Here is a 17,656-nt window from a genome sequence, read left to right as displayed (position 1 = left end):
CCCTCACTATCATCAGCAGCTGTTGCCTCTGCCACACACTATAGCATTGCTTATGGGAATTGCTAGGCAACCCTCAAAATGGCAGCTGAAATCTCCTGATGCACCATCATGAGATCTCAACTTCCAACAATTGGAAGGGGTCAATCACCCACTGGTATTTTATTTCTTTTCAGATTATTCTGCAAACTTGGGGGGCTCTCTCACATGTATAGAAAAATCTCTCCTCTTGGACATGGCCCCACTGTGCAGTTTTTTTAAATATTGGGACTAGATTTATAGATAAATCTTTGCTCAGATTCTTTAAAACACAGACAGTATGCAAAATAAGGGAAGGAGATGCATGTAGTAATGGGTAAAATGCTGTTTAACATGTACATATTTTTTCCTATACTTTTTGAATGAAATATCAAGTTTTGCCTGCTCATAGAATTTGCTGTACATCTGCCTGCAGTACTAGTTTAATACCACAGGCCTATATGCCCAGCTAATGCAGATCAGTTATCTTTTCAGCTGGCTGCAGAAATAATCACCAGATATCAAGCTACACACAGCTATATTCTATCTCTCTCTCTTTCAGAGGCAACCAAAGATGGGCAGGCAAATAAGCACTATTTTACACAGACATAACAACTCCATCTTCCTTGCTCCGGCAGGCACAGTTCAGTTTTAAAGAGAACGAATGAAACTTCATCCACCTGCAGGGACATATGAATGTAAACGCAGAAGATGTACAATGTAGAAGTTCACGTTTTGTAAGTAACAGAGGAGAAGGAAAGCAGAGCTATCAAAGTAGCACAAAGCATTTCCTCCTGCTTATCAAGGAGGTACAACACATAATCAACTCAGCTATAGGCTACAAAACCATGCTAATATCATTATGTTATCACCATGGTGAGACACTGACCAGACATGTGCCATTTTGTGACTGCCCACGCAAACAACATAGAAGCATTTCCCTGTCTTAGGAAGCTATGGTTTTGTTATCATGGAGGCCCATTATCTCCATTTTAACATATAATTGCTGGGAAAACAGGCAGCAAGGACCAATTATGGTCCTCTCATACAGACTGGCTTCAGTTCCTATTGAGGCAGACTCAGCACGGTTTCTGTAAGGGAAGATCTTGTCTCACTAACCTGTTAGTGTTCTTTGAGGGGGTGAACAAACATGAGGACGTCCTTCTTCACCCAAAGAGTGATTAACACTTGGAATTCACTGCCACAGGAAGTGGTGGGTGCTACAAGCATGGATGGCTTCAAAAGGGAATTAGATAAGCATATGGAGCAGAGGTCCATCAGTGGCTATTAGCCACAAGGTATAGCTAGGGGCTCTGGGGCAAGTGATGCTCTGTCTTCTTGGTGCTTGGGGGCGGGGGTTAACAGTGGGAGGGCTTCTAATGTCCTGGCCCCACTGCTGGACCTCCTGATGGCACTGGTATTTCTGGCCACTGTGTGACACAGAGTGTTGGACTGGATGGGCCTTTGGCCTGATCCAACATTGGCGTCTCTTATGTTCTTATGTTCTTATGTTCTCCTCAAACTAGTCCCAGTCTCCTGGCTACATCAAGATACTATGCATCTCTGTTCAATTCAATTTATTTCTACAGTCCTTAGACCAGTCATACAAAAAGAAGTACACCTTTACAATATTCCAAGATTTTAAGATACATCAGTGAAACATTAAAAGCAAATTAAAATTTAATCTAATATCAAACAACTATATCTAACTAGCTACCTTAGAGTTCCCATGATCTGAGTATCACCATACAGAAACTGGCTACGTGGTGGGTAATTTTGGGGTTTCTATCAGATAGAAGAAACTCGAGTCTAGCTTTTTCGGAAAGACCCAGAATAAGCCACCTTATAATACGGACATCTGAAAAACATGTGCTCTGTAGTCTCAACCTCCCTTAGTGGGCAGGTACAAAGCCTTTCTGAGAGCATCACTGTTCTTTATACAGGATCACCAATTTGCGTAGGCTTTCTTTATCCGTGAGTTTTCAGTGAAGATTCAAAAGAGTTCATTAGTTCCAAAACGGCTGCATACTTAACATTAGCTTCCATTTGTATGCATAACAGGTTTTTGGGGGGGTTAGTGAGGATGAAATACATTTAAAGACTGCAGGAATGGCTGCTTTCATATTTCTGTTTGAATAGGACAAGAAGGTATTGACCTGCTCTTGCTGAAATGAATGCCAAAACCCCCCAGGCCAGCATGATTTGCACTGAGAAACACAAGGTATAAACAACTTGCTCTAGAGTGATGTCATTTACTTTACTGAGAATCCTCTGAATAAGTGTTTTAAGAAATGCAGCTAAAATTCTCCGAGAGGAAGAGGCTGTACAAGGACAATGTACTTTTAAAAACATGAAGAGATTCCAAGCCTCTTACATGAGCTTCAAAAGACATTTCAGATGAGCATGCTTGTACGAACTAGGCCTCAGAGAGAAAATGTGAGGTGTGAACAGAACCAGTGTTCCCTCTAAGCTGAATTAATGTGAGCTAGCTCACAATTTTTTATCCTCCGGCTCACACATTTTTGTCTTAGCTCAGGAAGGATGGCTCCAGAGCAAACTAATTTATGCAGTAGCCAAGTCACAACTTTAATGCCAGTAACTCACAAAGTAGAATTTTTGCTCACAAGACTCCACGGCTTAGAGGGAGCATTGAACAGAACTATGTCAAGGTTGATAACATGGTTTAGAGATGCAATGTTTTATTTCTTTCACATGTTGTCAGACATTATATGACATCTAAATATCCTCCCACATCATAACGCTTCAAAAAGCAGGCGTCACACAAGACATATACTGACATGTCTAAGAAAATGGAGAAACACAGAAGGTGCATTCCCTAATCAACAGATTATTTCTCTCCACTGGAAAAAAATTATAGCCAGTTGTCTCAAACATTCAGTGCATTCTGCATAGTGAAATTCTTAGCACCGTTGTGGTGAGTAGTTATCACTTTGCTTTGATTTATAAAACAGAGGCTGACTGGAAGTGACAATGAACGGTCACCTCCTGTAGCTAAACAACTGAGATGCAAACAGGAAGCATCTCCTTCATGTTCCACCTCTGCATTAAGCAAGCCGCATTTGCTCTCTTAGTATGACCCCCCCCCAATAAAAGGATAACAACAGTGACCTACTTTAAAAGGCAGGGGTAAAGATACTGTATTGCCATATTTGAAGTACTTTAAATAAAATATTATTATATTCCAGTAATATCTTCCCTTATTTATCAACTAAGTTTTTTTTTTTAATCTTGTGTTGATTTTCATTCCATATTCTCCAGGAATGAAAGTATGATTTGAAAAGATGTCTATCATGTATTTTTAAAAGAACTTTCAAAATCTAAGGTATTAGCTTACTAGAATATAAACCTATTTTTCTCCTTCAAATCTTTTTTTTAAAGACATTACGCATCATGTAGTGGGTAATGTGTGTTTTTTTTTTAAAGAAGGTTCTCCGTGTCTCTGGAAATCAGGATTGTAGAAGTTGCTATGGCAACCCCCTTTTTTTCCCTTTTCAGAATTAAATTGCAAAGTGAATGTGAAGCCAGACATTACCCAAGTGAAGGCTTCCCCTGAGAAGCTGGGCAGATCTGACTTCCCACAACTGGACTGGCTCTACCTTTCTCTTCTTCCCTTCAAAGAGATACACAGTATGTGTTTAACTAGAAAACACATAAATACAATTTATCCAGATAATTCTGCAAAGCCTGTCCCAGTTGCATATTTGTCTTTCGGTGTCTTCCTGCAATCCACTCTCAGTGCTGTAACCAGTCCTAAGCATAATAACAAAATTAACATTTTAAAAAGTGTGCAGTACATTAGGATCATAGGATGGGAGGAGCTTTGACAGAGTGTGGTTATGACATCACTGGCACTATTCAATAGGTAACAGCTACTCTTGAGCAATGCACCCTACACAGCATTCTTAAGCAGTATCTGAGTGCAAAGTGGGAAACTATTTTCTTGGCAACAAATGTTGCACTTTGTTTTGGTTCTAGATATAGGGAAATATTTTCACGAAGCACATTTCCTTTTAGAGCAGGGGTCCCCAACATGGTGCTTGTCGGCGCCATGGTTCCTATCAACAAGTTTCCTAGAATGCGCCAAGTGTCTTTAGAAAGTGAGCAGAGCCAGGCGGGGCGTCTGCCCAGCAAGGCTTCTGATTGACCACAAGAGATTTAATTGGCTGTGCAGGTTTAAAAAAAATATTGCTTTGGCCCCACAGCACAGGGATTTTTGCTGCATGACTGAAGATAAGCTGTGGCAGCCATCTTGTGGCTCGCTTCACCTCCTGTGGCAGCCATTTTGTGGCAACCATCTTGTGGCTGAGCCCACCACACTATGTCAGAATTCCAAAGGTTCCTGCAGGCTCAAAAAGGGTGGGGACCTCTGTTTTATAGCAAGCTACATTTGAGAGTTACCTCTTAGATATTCGTAGCTCTAACTACCATTATTCTCTCTGTTTTATCTCAGTTGCTATCCTCCTTCCTGCTTTTGGCTGCCAGTGGACGTGTGGCAGCTCTCTCTTTCTCTGCAGCAACTGCTATCTGCAAACCAAATTTCCTCTTTCTCAGCCTTCCAACTAATACAGTGTTCTCAATAATCATCAGCGCTCTTTTAATTTTGCAATATTAACCTAAGTTAATACTCTGTTTTTTCAACCCAGGAAGCTATATGCCATGCCCTTTTACATTTTGTAATCTTTCAGTTTGTATGGAAATACTGTGAAGTCCCCTTCCTCACAAATAATTCCTTAAAAATTACACAGGTCCACAAAACTATTTTTGCTCTCAGTACCCATCTATCTTATGAACTAACTAGCAAGTGAACATCAGTATCTTGGTACCATTATGCTAATGGAATTTTGAAGAAAATAATTTCTCTTTAATAAATCAAATCTTAGGAAAAATCACCTTTCAAAAATTTGCTTGAATTTCAAAATATGTACAGTGGTATAATCACAAAAGAATCTTATCTCCAAAGATTTTTTCATAAGGGACAATTCTAATTAAAAGCCTATTAGAATTCATCAATTGTAACCTCTGTTCAACTGTGTTTACAAATATTATCAGCTAACTGATGCTATTAGTCTTAAAATAAAACCCTGTTCCCCTCCTCTTTTTAAGAAACTGCCACATGGACAAGTGGCAGAACTATTCCGATTCAACATTCATCTTCAGAGGTTAATAATACAGCAAATCAGAAGTGTTTCTTTCAACCTGCTACTTTACTATGGCCCTGTTCACACGGCGAATTTGCCGCAGGAGAGCCATGAGTGGATGGTGGATTTTCCGGTGGCGATCACACCACAACATCTGAAAAGGGGAGCATACCTGTGGCTAACCCGTGGCATGCCACCGAAAATGCGTGTTAAAAAAATACCTCAACAAAGGTGGTGGCAAACAGTTTGCCACGGGTTGCCTCCAGACTCCCGTGGTGTGATTGCGCCGGCACGGCTTTTCCCCTCTGGCCGTCTGCGTTGCAGCGCACACGCAGAGGGCCAGAACCGTGGGTTGCTGCTGACGCGTCTGATCACGTTGTCGCGCAGCAAATTGCGGCGCCGCAAATTGCCACACCTCCCCCCGTGTTTTCTGGCCCGTGTGACCGGGGCAGAGAAGGGAGCGTGGGGTCACAGAAGAGAAAGAGAGGGTGCCAGTCTTAACCTCCCATTGCTGCCCTCAACTAAAAGCCTGGCAGAACATCTCCGCCTTACAGAGATAAAACTTACTTAGCATATAACATTTCAATATTAGATATATTATTGGCATTTAAAAGTTATAAATGCCTTCATTTTGTATAATCAAAACTGCTCATATACCCAATACCTGAAACAAAACTGCAAGCTGATGCACCCTGTGCTATTTTTGCGTTCTCAGTGAAACCTCCAGTTTTTCTCTGGAATTGGTGCAGTTTCTGCCCCACCTCCTTCTGATCTTTTTTTTTTCTCTCTCTCCTGCAAGGTAGGGCAATAAACTACTTTTTACCCAGTCTATGGGTAAATATGTCACCATGGTTTGAGGAAGAGGTGAGAAGGTCAGCCATGTCATGTCACAAGGATGAAAGAAGGCATGCAACTTTTGAGAAGTAATGAGTGCCCTATAGGCTCCCCTCGTGAAGATTAGGTATCCTTCTAAGGTGCAGAAATGCATCTGGGATTTATGAGCTGTATATGTATGTCTACAGCATGCCCACTTTTTCTTTAAAAACATTTCACTCATTCAAAAAGAGAAAATATTTCATAGGAGTTTTTTTCAGTACTCCCCAAAGTTTCCAGTTTTTCCATTGTAAACATTGGGGGGGAGGCCTTGGGGGAAAATGTGGAAACATGTTTTTTCCCCTGGGCCTTCACATCTCTAGTCACAGTTAACTTCTGCAGGAAAGTACCTGTTGACTGCAATCCAGGAAGGTGCTTCACACCTGAGTTTAGCTATATATTCAAGAGGGATAGCCTTTTTTTTACTCCATATGTGTAGTTTACCTGTACATAGCAAGGCTTTCCCATGCTTTACTGTATTGCAAGCTCATCTTTAAAATCCAGTGGTGATGCAATTTGACAAGAGGAAGAAAAAAAGCACAGATCTGGATTACAGCCATAATATTTTACTCCTTGGTTGTTGTAGCAAACTGCTGCATTTAGGAATAGCTACAGGTAATTTTCCCTAGCAAAATGGCTCTTCTTTGTAAGTGCATCTGATTACCATCTCTACAGGAGGTACCATTTGTGAAGCTGCTTTCTCTGTCTCAGCCCACCATCTTATCCAATGTTTTCCAAAGATGAACCAATCACTTGACACTTAGCTGACTGGAGCTCTACCAGAAGTAACTGCAGGTTCCCTCTACTGTAACAGCAGAATAGACAACCAGTACCTGAGGCAAATCTAATTTACAGCAAGGTGAATTCCACAAAACTGTGATGAGTACAGGAATCCTAGAATGAATAACCCAGTTACAAAGCATACTCATTATGGTTGTCAGGGCTGGAAAAAAGTATTTCAAACTCCTAGGACCCAGCATCGAAGTTTGAGATGCCAACATAAAATGCCTTGCTCCTGTAATCCTTGTTTCTGTCTGTCTTCCCCTCTCCTCCTCCTGTTTTGTTTTTAATTTATATCCTGCTTTTCTCCAATTGGGACCCTAAGTGCCTTTTCACATTCTCATTTTCACTCTTGCTTCTTCTCTTCCTCTATTTTATCCTCACAGTAACAACACTGTGAGGTAGGTTAGGCTCAGAGATGTTGAAGGGCTCAGAATCTAAGGTATCTCCCAGCGAAGTTTCCATGGCAGAGCAAGGATTCAAACCCAGTAATCCCAGGTTTTAGTGCAACAGTCTAACACAGAGGTGTCAAACTCATTTGTTACGTGGGCCGGATCTGACATAAATGCTTTATTGTCTGCAAAGAGATCTGATTGAATCGGCTTTAGACTAGAATGCTAGCTCCTCATTTATGTGGATTCCTATACTAAAAGGACTGAATAATATATTTCATTGATTCATGCAAGAGAGAACTGTTATTTTTGAAGAAGGAATACTTCAAAACGAAGAGAAAATATATGGAATCTTTGTCAAAATAATTTTGAGTTCAACTGTAACAGTTTCATTTCTATATGTTTAAGCAAGTCTTTGGAATTTTTTCATTGAGAAATTTGTACTATTGCACACCTAGACGCCCAAACGCTTATGTGCATAACTGTACTTGAGTTGCATGTTTTGTTTGTAATTAGCACTGATAAAAAAGTTCTTTGTCATTGTCCTTTAAGACAATTGTCTGCTTAAATTACAAGTAACTCAAAATAGAAAAAAGTTTATTAGAAAATTATTTAAATATATTTTCTTTAAATATATATTCTGCACATATTGTCACAGTTTGCTAGTCTTAGTTCCATAAAATATAACACCAGGTACAGGAGATATAAACTTTATAAAGGACAGACAAAACCCAATTAATAATATTATTTTTTACTCAAAATACAAAAAAATCAAATGATTCTTAACAGTGAAAGCAACTGATTTACTGGGGAACCCACAAAAGCCCCAATAAATGTATTTAATCATATGCAAGACTAGGTTTTTTCCAAGGGATACCATAGAAAGGGGAGTACTTTACACTTCCATCCACACCAGTTGCTTGCAGTCCGGGTAAGAGCCCTGCACTGGCCAGTTCCAGCCCTCAAGCCTTATGTTTGACATCCCTGGTCTAACCAGTATGCCATGCTAACTCTGTTGACTCCTCTAAATCTCAGTTTAAACTACTGAAGCAAGGAACTGCCTTTTGGCTTATGTTCTTTTATAAAGTGTGATGACTGTGACCCTAAATATGCTTTCCTGGGAGTAATCGCCACTGAATAAAACTGGACATTTCTGATTAGACTTGCTTAGGCATGATACCTATGTGAACTAAAGGAATAATAATACACAGTTGATCACCACAAAACTAAAATGTAGATAGACAGACAGACAGACATTGTAATAGCTGTCCACAATTTTTATGTTGCAGCATCTTAAACTAAATGGCACCTGAAGGTTAGCTATATTTATTTAAAATAAGCATGTTGAATTTATCTTAAGGAATATTTGCAGGCTTCTTTTATTTTAGGCACTCGAGTTGCTCAGTTATTTTCCCAGACAGGCTAGAGGTTTTCACCATTTACTTTAATATATTCCCATGCATATTAGCAATTGGTAAACTAAAGGGGAAAAGTGATCCTGACCTGGATAGCCCAGGCAAGCCTGATCTTGTCAGATCTTGAAAGCTAAGCAGGGCTGCCCGTTAAGTTTCTGGATGGGAGACCTCCAGAGAATACCAGGAGGCCAGAGGCAGGCTATCAAGCCACTTCTCTAAATGTCCTCTGTGCCCCAGTAGTTGCCAGAGGTCACCATGACTTCCAGGAACAGGCACACGCACACACACAAAAAAGGTGAAAGAAAAAACAAAACAGTATTTTTAAACTTTCACCATCTATCTAGAACCACTTTTACTTGCCTCAAGGAACCAAACAAGGAACTATTCACAAGCCTGTTGTAAATAAATAAAATACAGGAAAATATACCAAGAGCAGAGTTCATTAAAAAAACTAACAGCATTTTTCACTAAAAGTGCCTTTGAGCCTCCAGCACTCTGCTTGTCTGCATGTGTGAATATTATCAATGTGGGATGGGCAGCAGAAGAGAATGACTGTCTTAATTTATTTCACTTTCTGGACAATGTAGGTTTCACAGTCCCGCCATAGACACAAGAAATGGTGTAAGTTATTAAAGCATCCTGTGGAAAATGCCCAAAGGCACCACACATGAACACATGAAGCTGCCTTATACTGAATCAGACCATTGGTCCATCAAGGTCAAAGGAGGAGGAGAAGGAGGATTGGATTTATACCCCGCCCTTCACTCAGAGTCTCAGAGCGGTTTACAAACTCCTTTCCCTTCCCCTCCCCACAACAGACACCCTGTGAGGTAGGTGGGGCTGAGAGAGCTCTGAGAGAACTGCTCTTTCAGGAACAGCTCTGACAGAACCAGGTCTATTTGGGGGCAGGAACGCACAGTAACAGAGTTCCGGCGGGCGTCAGAGTTGGTCACGACCACTACAGCCAAAACCTCTGCGTGCGTGGCTACAGAGGGAAGGCCTGGAGAGCGACCCCCCGGCGACTCTGAGGTGGGTGGGCCAGGGGGCCCCTGGAAGGATCGGGGAGGCATTTCAATGCCTCCCTGTGCCTTCCCCAGCCTGTCCAAGGGCCGGCTTGCCTGGGCTCCCCACAGCCAAGGGGCGGCCAGGCAAGCCAAGGGAAGGCATGGGGGTGTGGGCTAATAAGCTAATGAGCTGTGCTGTCAGGGGTGTGGCCTAATATGCTATTGAGTTTCTGCTGTTGGGTGTGGCCTATTATGCTAATGAGTTCCTGCTGGGCTTTTTCTACAAAAAAAGCCCTGGACAGAACTATGGCTTGCCCAAGGTCATCCAGCAGCTGCAAGTGGAGGAGTGGGGAATCAAACCCGGTTCTTCCAGATTAGAGTCTGCACACTTAACCACTACACCAAACTGGCTCTGTCCAACTCAGACTGGCAGCCATTCTCCAGGGTCAAAAGCAGGCATTTTCAGACGTCTTCCAACTTCACACATTTTAGGTATACAAGCAATATGTTTTACAAATACCTTCAAAATATATGAATATGACAAACATGTCACAAAACAGCAACAGAAATTAGGTAGAGGACTGGCCATATACCAGCGAGGCTGTTATACACTTGTCCTGTATCTCCCTGTCAAGTGCGTACTGACTGGCAAGCCTCGATTTGAGGATTCATATGGCCTTTAAACTCATCCACTCAAGTGAATCTTTCCATGATGGTTGCAAACAATCATATTCCTGCCCCAATGGGAGAAAATACTGCTTCATCACCAAGAGCTTAATCACAAGAATGTACTGCTAAATGCTACTGGTTTATTTGTATTCATATATGAGTATTCACTTTCCTTTGATGTTTTATCTTTAGACATCAAAATACACAAAAGGGGAATATTCCTAGTAATTTTGTTTGTGAAGGAGATCCATTTCTATAGCATACATATTTGTGCACATTTGTGTGTGTTTTCTAATTCAGAATTAAATGTATTTGCGTTGTCAGTTTAGTCCCTTTCAATTATGTAGTGAAGTATCGGGGGGGGGAGAGAAAAAAAGAGACCCAGGTCTAGATTAAGACCTGCTGAGGCTCTAAACTATGTAGTGTTGCCAACCTCCAGGTGGGGCTTGGAGATCTCCTGGAATCACAACTGATTTCCAAACTACAGAAATCAGTTCCCCTAGAGAAAATGACAGCTTTAGAGGGTGGACTTTATAGCATTAAATCCCGCTGAGGTCCCTCCCCTCCACAAAACCCACCCTTTCCATGATATACCCCCAAAGTCTCCATGAATTTCCAACCCCCCAAGTTGGCAACCCTAAAACTTTGTCAACTTAAAAAAGCTTCACAGCATTACCAAAAATGTGTATTAGAGGCCCATCATAACCTGAGATCCTAAACTGTAGCTTAGTTTAGCTACCTTGCACATGAATCCAGCTCTGAGCATATCATGAGTTCACACATGTACTTCACCTTATGGTGAAATCCTTGAAATCTTAAAAGTAGCCCTTGAATTTCCTTCCTGTCCTCCATGTTTTTTCTCCAAGAAACCACAAAGGAAAAAAGCAACAACTTAAGATTTGTAACACAAGATTTATTTTCAAGCCAAATTCTGAAACCTTCCCCCTCCCCATCAGCTCAATAGGAACTGTCCTATGAAATTAATTCATCATGGGGCAAATGCCTGAGAACAGACAGACAGGTCTAGTTATCTTATTTTAGAAATGCAAGTTATTTTCCTGAAAATCTTCCACCCTCACTGCACTCCAGTGAATTCCTTGGCAGTAATCAAAAGAATGACATCGCCTTTACAGGCTCTGAATAAACTTTATTTCAATAACGCTGGATGCAAAGTAAGATTTTCACTTTTTTCCATTCATAGCAGAGGAGGTCGTTTGAGTTCAGGCAACTTCTTGGGAAAAGGCAGAGGGAAATATTTTGGTTCGGAATCAACCAACTTTTCTACTGTTGAAAAAGGGACAGAAGGGATTACGTGGTGGTTATGTGTTGACCACGAAAAAGGCTATGCTGGGTATCATAGGACCTGCACGAAGCAAAGTCATGTGAGACAGGTGAGAAAGGGAACAGATTGAGGGGGAAAGCTGGCTGGATCCAATAATTTATCCTGATGTTATGGATTACATTCCAGTTGTCCAACTCTAAATTATGATTCCTTCACTTAGCAAAGGTAGTCATGTAATGCCAAAAGTAAACACATTTTGTCCCTTTCCACTCTATAGACAGGCCTATGCTAAACTACTGGCATTACTGTTTTCATTTAGTGGAAACAGAGCACAGAAAACTTCTGAGGTAAAAAGGGGGGAAACCAATTATCTTTCGAACACAAATGACAGTGTGCAATAGGAACACATTCCAAAGCACCTTACACTCTAGTCACAAAATTGTTTCTCAGTTGAAAGGAGGGTCCAATCAATTAAACTATACCTTTTCATAAAATAGATGCAACAGAAATAGCACACGAATGAAACAAATAAGCACCTGCAATTAAAAACAGCCTTCAAAACACACACAGGAATTTGTTCATACAAACAAAAAAAAGTCAAAACTACAAACCCAAAAAGCTCAGGTCATATCTGCACTACAGACTTTAATTGGTTTAAGTGTCATTCCCTCTTCTCAAGGAATTCTGGGAATTGTAATCTGGGAATGAGACAACTAGAGACTTCTAACAATTTTTTCAACTAATCAGCAGAACACAGGTCTCACTAAACAGTACTTCTCTTTGGCAGTGGCCATGATAATTGGCGTAAAATCAACACAAGTCTGTCGTGTAGATAGGTTTATGCTGTTTCCATGATAAAACAGCTACTGATCTAAATAAACTAGCAATCCAAGACTTCAACAACCTGAAATCAAAATATCTTTGGTACTGTGCGACTGTGTAACTTTTTTCTCCTGACCTCCAACAGCCTCTGTACAAAGTTCTGAGTGAGGCCTTCCAGTAGCTCGTAAGATTGTAATGATGCATAGGTAGCAAGGAAGTAAGCAAAATCAAGTACTTACCAGATTGGAATTGGTAGCGTTGGAATCATCTTCTGGAAAGGGGATATAGATAGCTAAGGCCACACAATTGGCAAAAATAGTCAGTAAAATAATAATTTCAAATGGTCTGAGGAATGGAGTTAAGGAAAAGTTTTTTTAACAAATCACATACACAAATTACATGGGGGGAAAGATTTAAAAGAATTCTGTTTAAAGAAGACATTCCTAATCCCTTGTATTCTGAAGAGAAACATATGCCTTTTAAAGTGCTTTTCAGTCCTCCTAGCCAAGTTTCTTCCTAATATGTCAAAAGCACGGTAGGCCAGTCGCGTGCCAGAGTAAACACAGATTTCTTTAAAGATTTTTTTTTCTTTATTTAGATTGAATTTTAAGTTTATTTTCCCCTCTTGGGCTGTGCTGTTATTTAACAGAATGTTTGCCTCAAATAAATTCTCATACTTCCCTTTTGCAATACAGTTTCAACCTGCCTATTATAGCTATCATTTAAGAAAAGATCTCCCAAATCTACACAACAGTTCTAAATTATTCAGCCCTTTTTTTCTCACCTTTTGCAAAACAATTTAAGAGACATGTATTCAAAGAAGCACTAAAATTGTGTAGAGGTTCATTTTTAACACACAATGTCTCTTGATACTATTCTTAGCTATGATTATGCACACACAAACACATGTGTTGATTTTGATTATGCCCTCTAAACTATCTTATACATATATTAAGGACATGAACAAAATCAATATTCATTGTTAAAAGAAGTGATTGCTTTTCATATTCATATGCCCTAAATATTTCAACCCAGGGATATCAGGGTGTTTGTCTAATATTGATATTTGCGCAAAATAAATTTTTACCACTAATGATGTATGCAACCAAAGTTCCCTAAGAACAAATTCCTACTGGCATTTCTGCCTCTGACCACTTTTTTTGAGCATCTTGATTGGGTAGGGGGAATAAGAACCCACCTAATGTGAGTAAATGCTTACCCACCTGCAATATTTATTTCAACTATCCTTACATTCACCCTAATTGGACTGATGAACATTGTTGAGGTTATCATTTGCACCTAGTATACTACCATAAGTAGAACAGAACAGTAGAAAAGGATTAGTTGTCACATGTAAACCACCAGACACAGCACCCACTGGAAATGCCAGCCCCCTGCTGAAATCCATTCATGTGAAGCACGCCTGCTATTGTCATTTGCCTGCTGCTAATGTCATTCAGCATCTGATATCACTCCACTTTCCAATAAATAGGGCAGATGGACTCCTCTTCTAGCTGTATCTGAAGAAGTGAGCAGTGATTCACAAAAAGCTGCCACATTTTGTTAGTCTTTAAAGTGCTACTGGACTCGCTCTTTTCTATTGCTGGACTATATTATAGATCCAGCAATCTGCGTCCAACAGTGACTGACCAGGTAGTTCTAGGAAGTCCACAAGTGAAAGCCAATGAAACAGTGTCTATGATTTCTCCCTCCAGAACCTGGTAATCAGAAGAGCACTGCCTCTGAACATGGCAGCTCCATTCTAATATGGTAGGCAACCATACAATAAGTCATTATACAAGTTATGGCAAAGTGGCTGCTGCCATTTGTTAGCAGTAAATCAGTGGCAACTCAAACATGTGTTATGGCTCAGAAAAATTCTGGTATTTGAGGTGAGTCAGTGGGAAGATTTCAACTGTTTCTTTGTTTTCAAAACCATCACAATCCCTCAGAGACTGAATTAACTGCATTGTTCAGTCATTTCCAGATCTCATCAGTGCAACCTCCTGTTTTACAATACATCAATCTGTTTAGCCAGCACTGATCTCATACATTTATCAGGCCTTCACTTGTGTTCTCTGCCTAAGGATGCACAGTTGCTGAGATGCCAAGCAAGTAAACCAATATGAGCTTGGCCCCTGAGTCAGCCATCCATCATGACATGCCAAAAATTCTAAGCATCTGAGTCAGGAAGAGTAAGAAGGAAAACTAATCAAGAGGATTAAAAAAAAACTAGCATCTAAATCTATGAAGTAGATGCTGGAGGCCATCTATGAAACCTTTATTGACAAATCCATTTTTAACCTTTCCCCCTGTCTTGAGAACAAAAACGTTTTCAACAACATCTACTAGGATTATGCGCTCTGCCTTTTATCCATCTTTATGTTTGTGCCTCCAAACTTCCTTGAGGACCTGGGCTGCTGGAAATTTTACCTCAGAACCATATTAGATGTGATGGCAGCTGATCTGTTTGTTAAAACCTAGATCTCTTGCAATGGCAAAGAAAGTGGGGGGGGGTTAGGAGGCAAAAGGGGTGCAGGGGAGGGTGTATGACTCAGTGATAGAGCATCTGCTTGGCATACAGGAGGTCCCACATTCAATCCTCAGCATCTCCAGTTTAAATGATCTAGGTGTAGTAGATGATGTGAAAGACTGCTGCCTGAGGCACCAGAGGTGCACTGCCAGCCAGAATAGACAACAGTAGTCTTGACAGACCAGTGTTTTGATTCACTGGAAGGCAACTTCATGTATTCATGAGGGAATTTAAATTTTCCCTGGCTTACCTCCCTGCAGCCCCTCTCTCCAAGCACCATTCTTTCAGTCAAGCTCATTTCTGGTTGAAAAAAGTGCCTGGGCAAAGCCATGAAAATCCCTTTCTTGTGCCATGAAAAACAACATGTAGTAATTAGAAGGTTGGATTAGGATCTGGAAGACCCAGGTTCAAATCCCCACTCTACCAGAGAGATTTGATGGGTGATTTTGGACCAGTCACACACACTCAGCCTAATCTATCTCACAGGGCTGTTATAAAGAGAAAAAGATCAGAATCAGTTCTGGATAATGTATCTCATAAAATAATGGTTGTGTGGTCTTTGCTTCCAGATCAGCTGGATAAAATGATCCCCTGAAATCACACTTTCATCAGAGGTGCCAAATGGTATTCCAACAGTGCTATCCGAGGCAAAGTTAGACCTTTTTAAGTTAGACCCCTTTATGCACACCCGTAAATCAAATCTGATCCATACTGACAACCTAATGATTTCTGACGTCACTACACCAAAAAGGATATTTCCATTCAACAATACTGATGCATGCCCTCCGGATGGGGTTTTTCAGTGTTAAACACAGCAATGCCCGGGGAGGCCGTGTAGCTGTGGTGGTACCCTGTTTTTTCTGTTTCCCGTACTGCTGCCGCTTCCTCTGTGTCGAGCTGGCGGTAGATATTGTTGCATTGCCGGCAGCACCCATCAATTTGGCCTGCCTGGCAGCATCAATAGCAGCCTGCCAGGAAAGGGCCGCACCTGGAGTAGGGATATGCTCGGGTGCAAGCCCTGCAGCTGCATTGGCATTCATGTTGGCATGAGCAGGACGGGGACTCGCATAGTTAGAACCTAAGAGAAAAAAGGGGGGAAAGGGAGAAAAAGAAATTCAATACATACATTCAATAGAACATGGTTTACAAACGGCAAATCCAATAAGCAAAATCGAAAGTTGGTATCTGCATATATAAAAGTCCCTAACCAAGAAAGAAAACACAAATGTGGGACTATGCATATAAAGACAGGCTGTGTATCAACTACATTTTTATATTGAGTGGTTGGGGAAATTAATCTTCTGCCTCATGTAGTGGATCCCAATAATGCCACTTAGTATGCCACATAAGCAAAGCATAATCCTATGGGGCAAGCATTATACTTGGGACACAGTGCCAGAGGACTGAGCCTGTAACCTGCCCACCACTCCGAACATTTAGTTGTCTGGCCCCAGGGGGAGCCATGATCATGCACCTCTATGTACGTTGTTCGTCCAGCACCCTTCCACCACGCATATGTCACTTGCCTTAAAAACAAGTGGTGTTCTCCCACTATGCTCAATAAAGGCCCTTTGCTTCAGCTCAACTTTTAATTCGACAGCAATGATGTGTCATTCACCTCTCACAGGTAAACCACATGTCAGTTTTGTACAACTGCAGTTTCGAAACAGTCAACATTGAAAAGTACATTATTTCCTTCTGCTCATTTGGACGTTCTTCAGCAAATCAAAGTTTCATAAAGGTCAGCGTAGCTACTGGTGCTCTAATGGACAAATCTATTTTAACACTACCTCAGTCTGAGAAACACTATAAAGGAGGAGGAAAAAAACTCGTATAGATACAGTAGCTAAGGAAGGATAGGAGCATGAAGGTAGGAATATAACCCGGGAAGATAAGTGGCTTTATTAGTATATTTTCCCCAGTTATACTATCACTATAGCTATTATCAAAAGTCAACAATTTAGCAGGAAAGGGAAGGTGGATTAAAGCAAAAAACAAAGATTTTTCTTTTAAAATTCCTTTGAAACATACACACTCCTTTTTTCATGGTATACCATATCTGTCGTATGGAATTTCAAACTTTATTGTTACTCCAACAATTACATAAATATAGATCGAAAGCCCATCAAGTGGTTGAAATCTGTAACAAAATGAGGCCCTAAAGATGGGTTATAGTTGATGGGTAAATGTTATCTATTGCTTATCTCTATACATGTGTATTCATTTTTTTTTATCCTCTCTTTCCAGTCCTGTTAGGCCCAACAGTCTTTGCTCCTTGGTTAGTTAACTAGCAAATGTGACTGAGATAGGAGTGAGGAATGGTGTAATGGCTACAAAGGTCTCAAAGACACTGACAGGATATTCCCCTATGCAGTTTGTACAGTGAAGTGGGATTAAGAAGATTCTGTCTCTTATGAAAGACTGGAGGTTCCCCAATCAAAATCTGTTACCTTCCCCTCCCTCCAACTCATGTCTGGCAAGCAATTCAGGAGGACAAAGTCAACAGATGGACTCACAAAGGTAATGGGACATACAAAAGTAGCTCCATAGCACCTGCTCTAAAAAGATATTCAAATATTAAGAAGACATTTGCAGCAGTGAACCGGTAGCCTGCTGTTGTGGATAATCTCCTGGCCAAACTACAAAATAATCTCCTGGCCAAACTAAAGTGCTGCATTTCTACATGGATAGGATGGGGTTCAGTTAAGAATG

General features: G+C 40.7%; 1 protein-coding gene across 1 annotated transcript in view; it reads right to left on the bottom strand.

The window, feature by feature from the left end:
* CACNA1C (calcium channel, voltage-dependent, L type, alpha 1C subunit) overlaps window positions 1-16,014 on the bottom strand; it is a 629,866-nt gene extending 613,852 nt beyond the window's left edge. The window contains 2 exon segments of the mRNA XM_015422869.1: window positions 12,651-12,756; window positions 15,689-16,014. Of these exon segments, the coding sequence (XP_015278355.1) occupies window positions 12,651-12,756; window positions 15,689-15,984 (402 nt within the window). The 5' untranslated portion in view covers window positions 15,985-16,014.
* Window positions 16,015-17,656: the final 1,642 nt, after the last annotated feature.

The sequence above is a fragment of the Gekko japonicus genome, unplaced genomic scaffold, assembly GCF_001447785.1.
Source record: "Gekko japonicus isolate JY-2015 unplaced genomic scaffold, Gekko_japonicus_V1.1 scaffold34, whole genome shotgun sequence".
Lineage (NCBI taxonomy): Eukaryota > Metazoa > Chordata > Lepidosauria > Squamata > Gekkonidae > Gekko > Gekko japonicus.
This window is presented reverse-complemented; position numbering and strand designations above follow the sequence as displayed.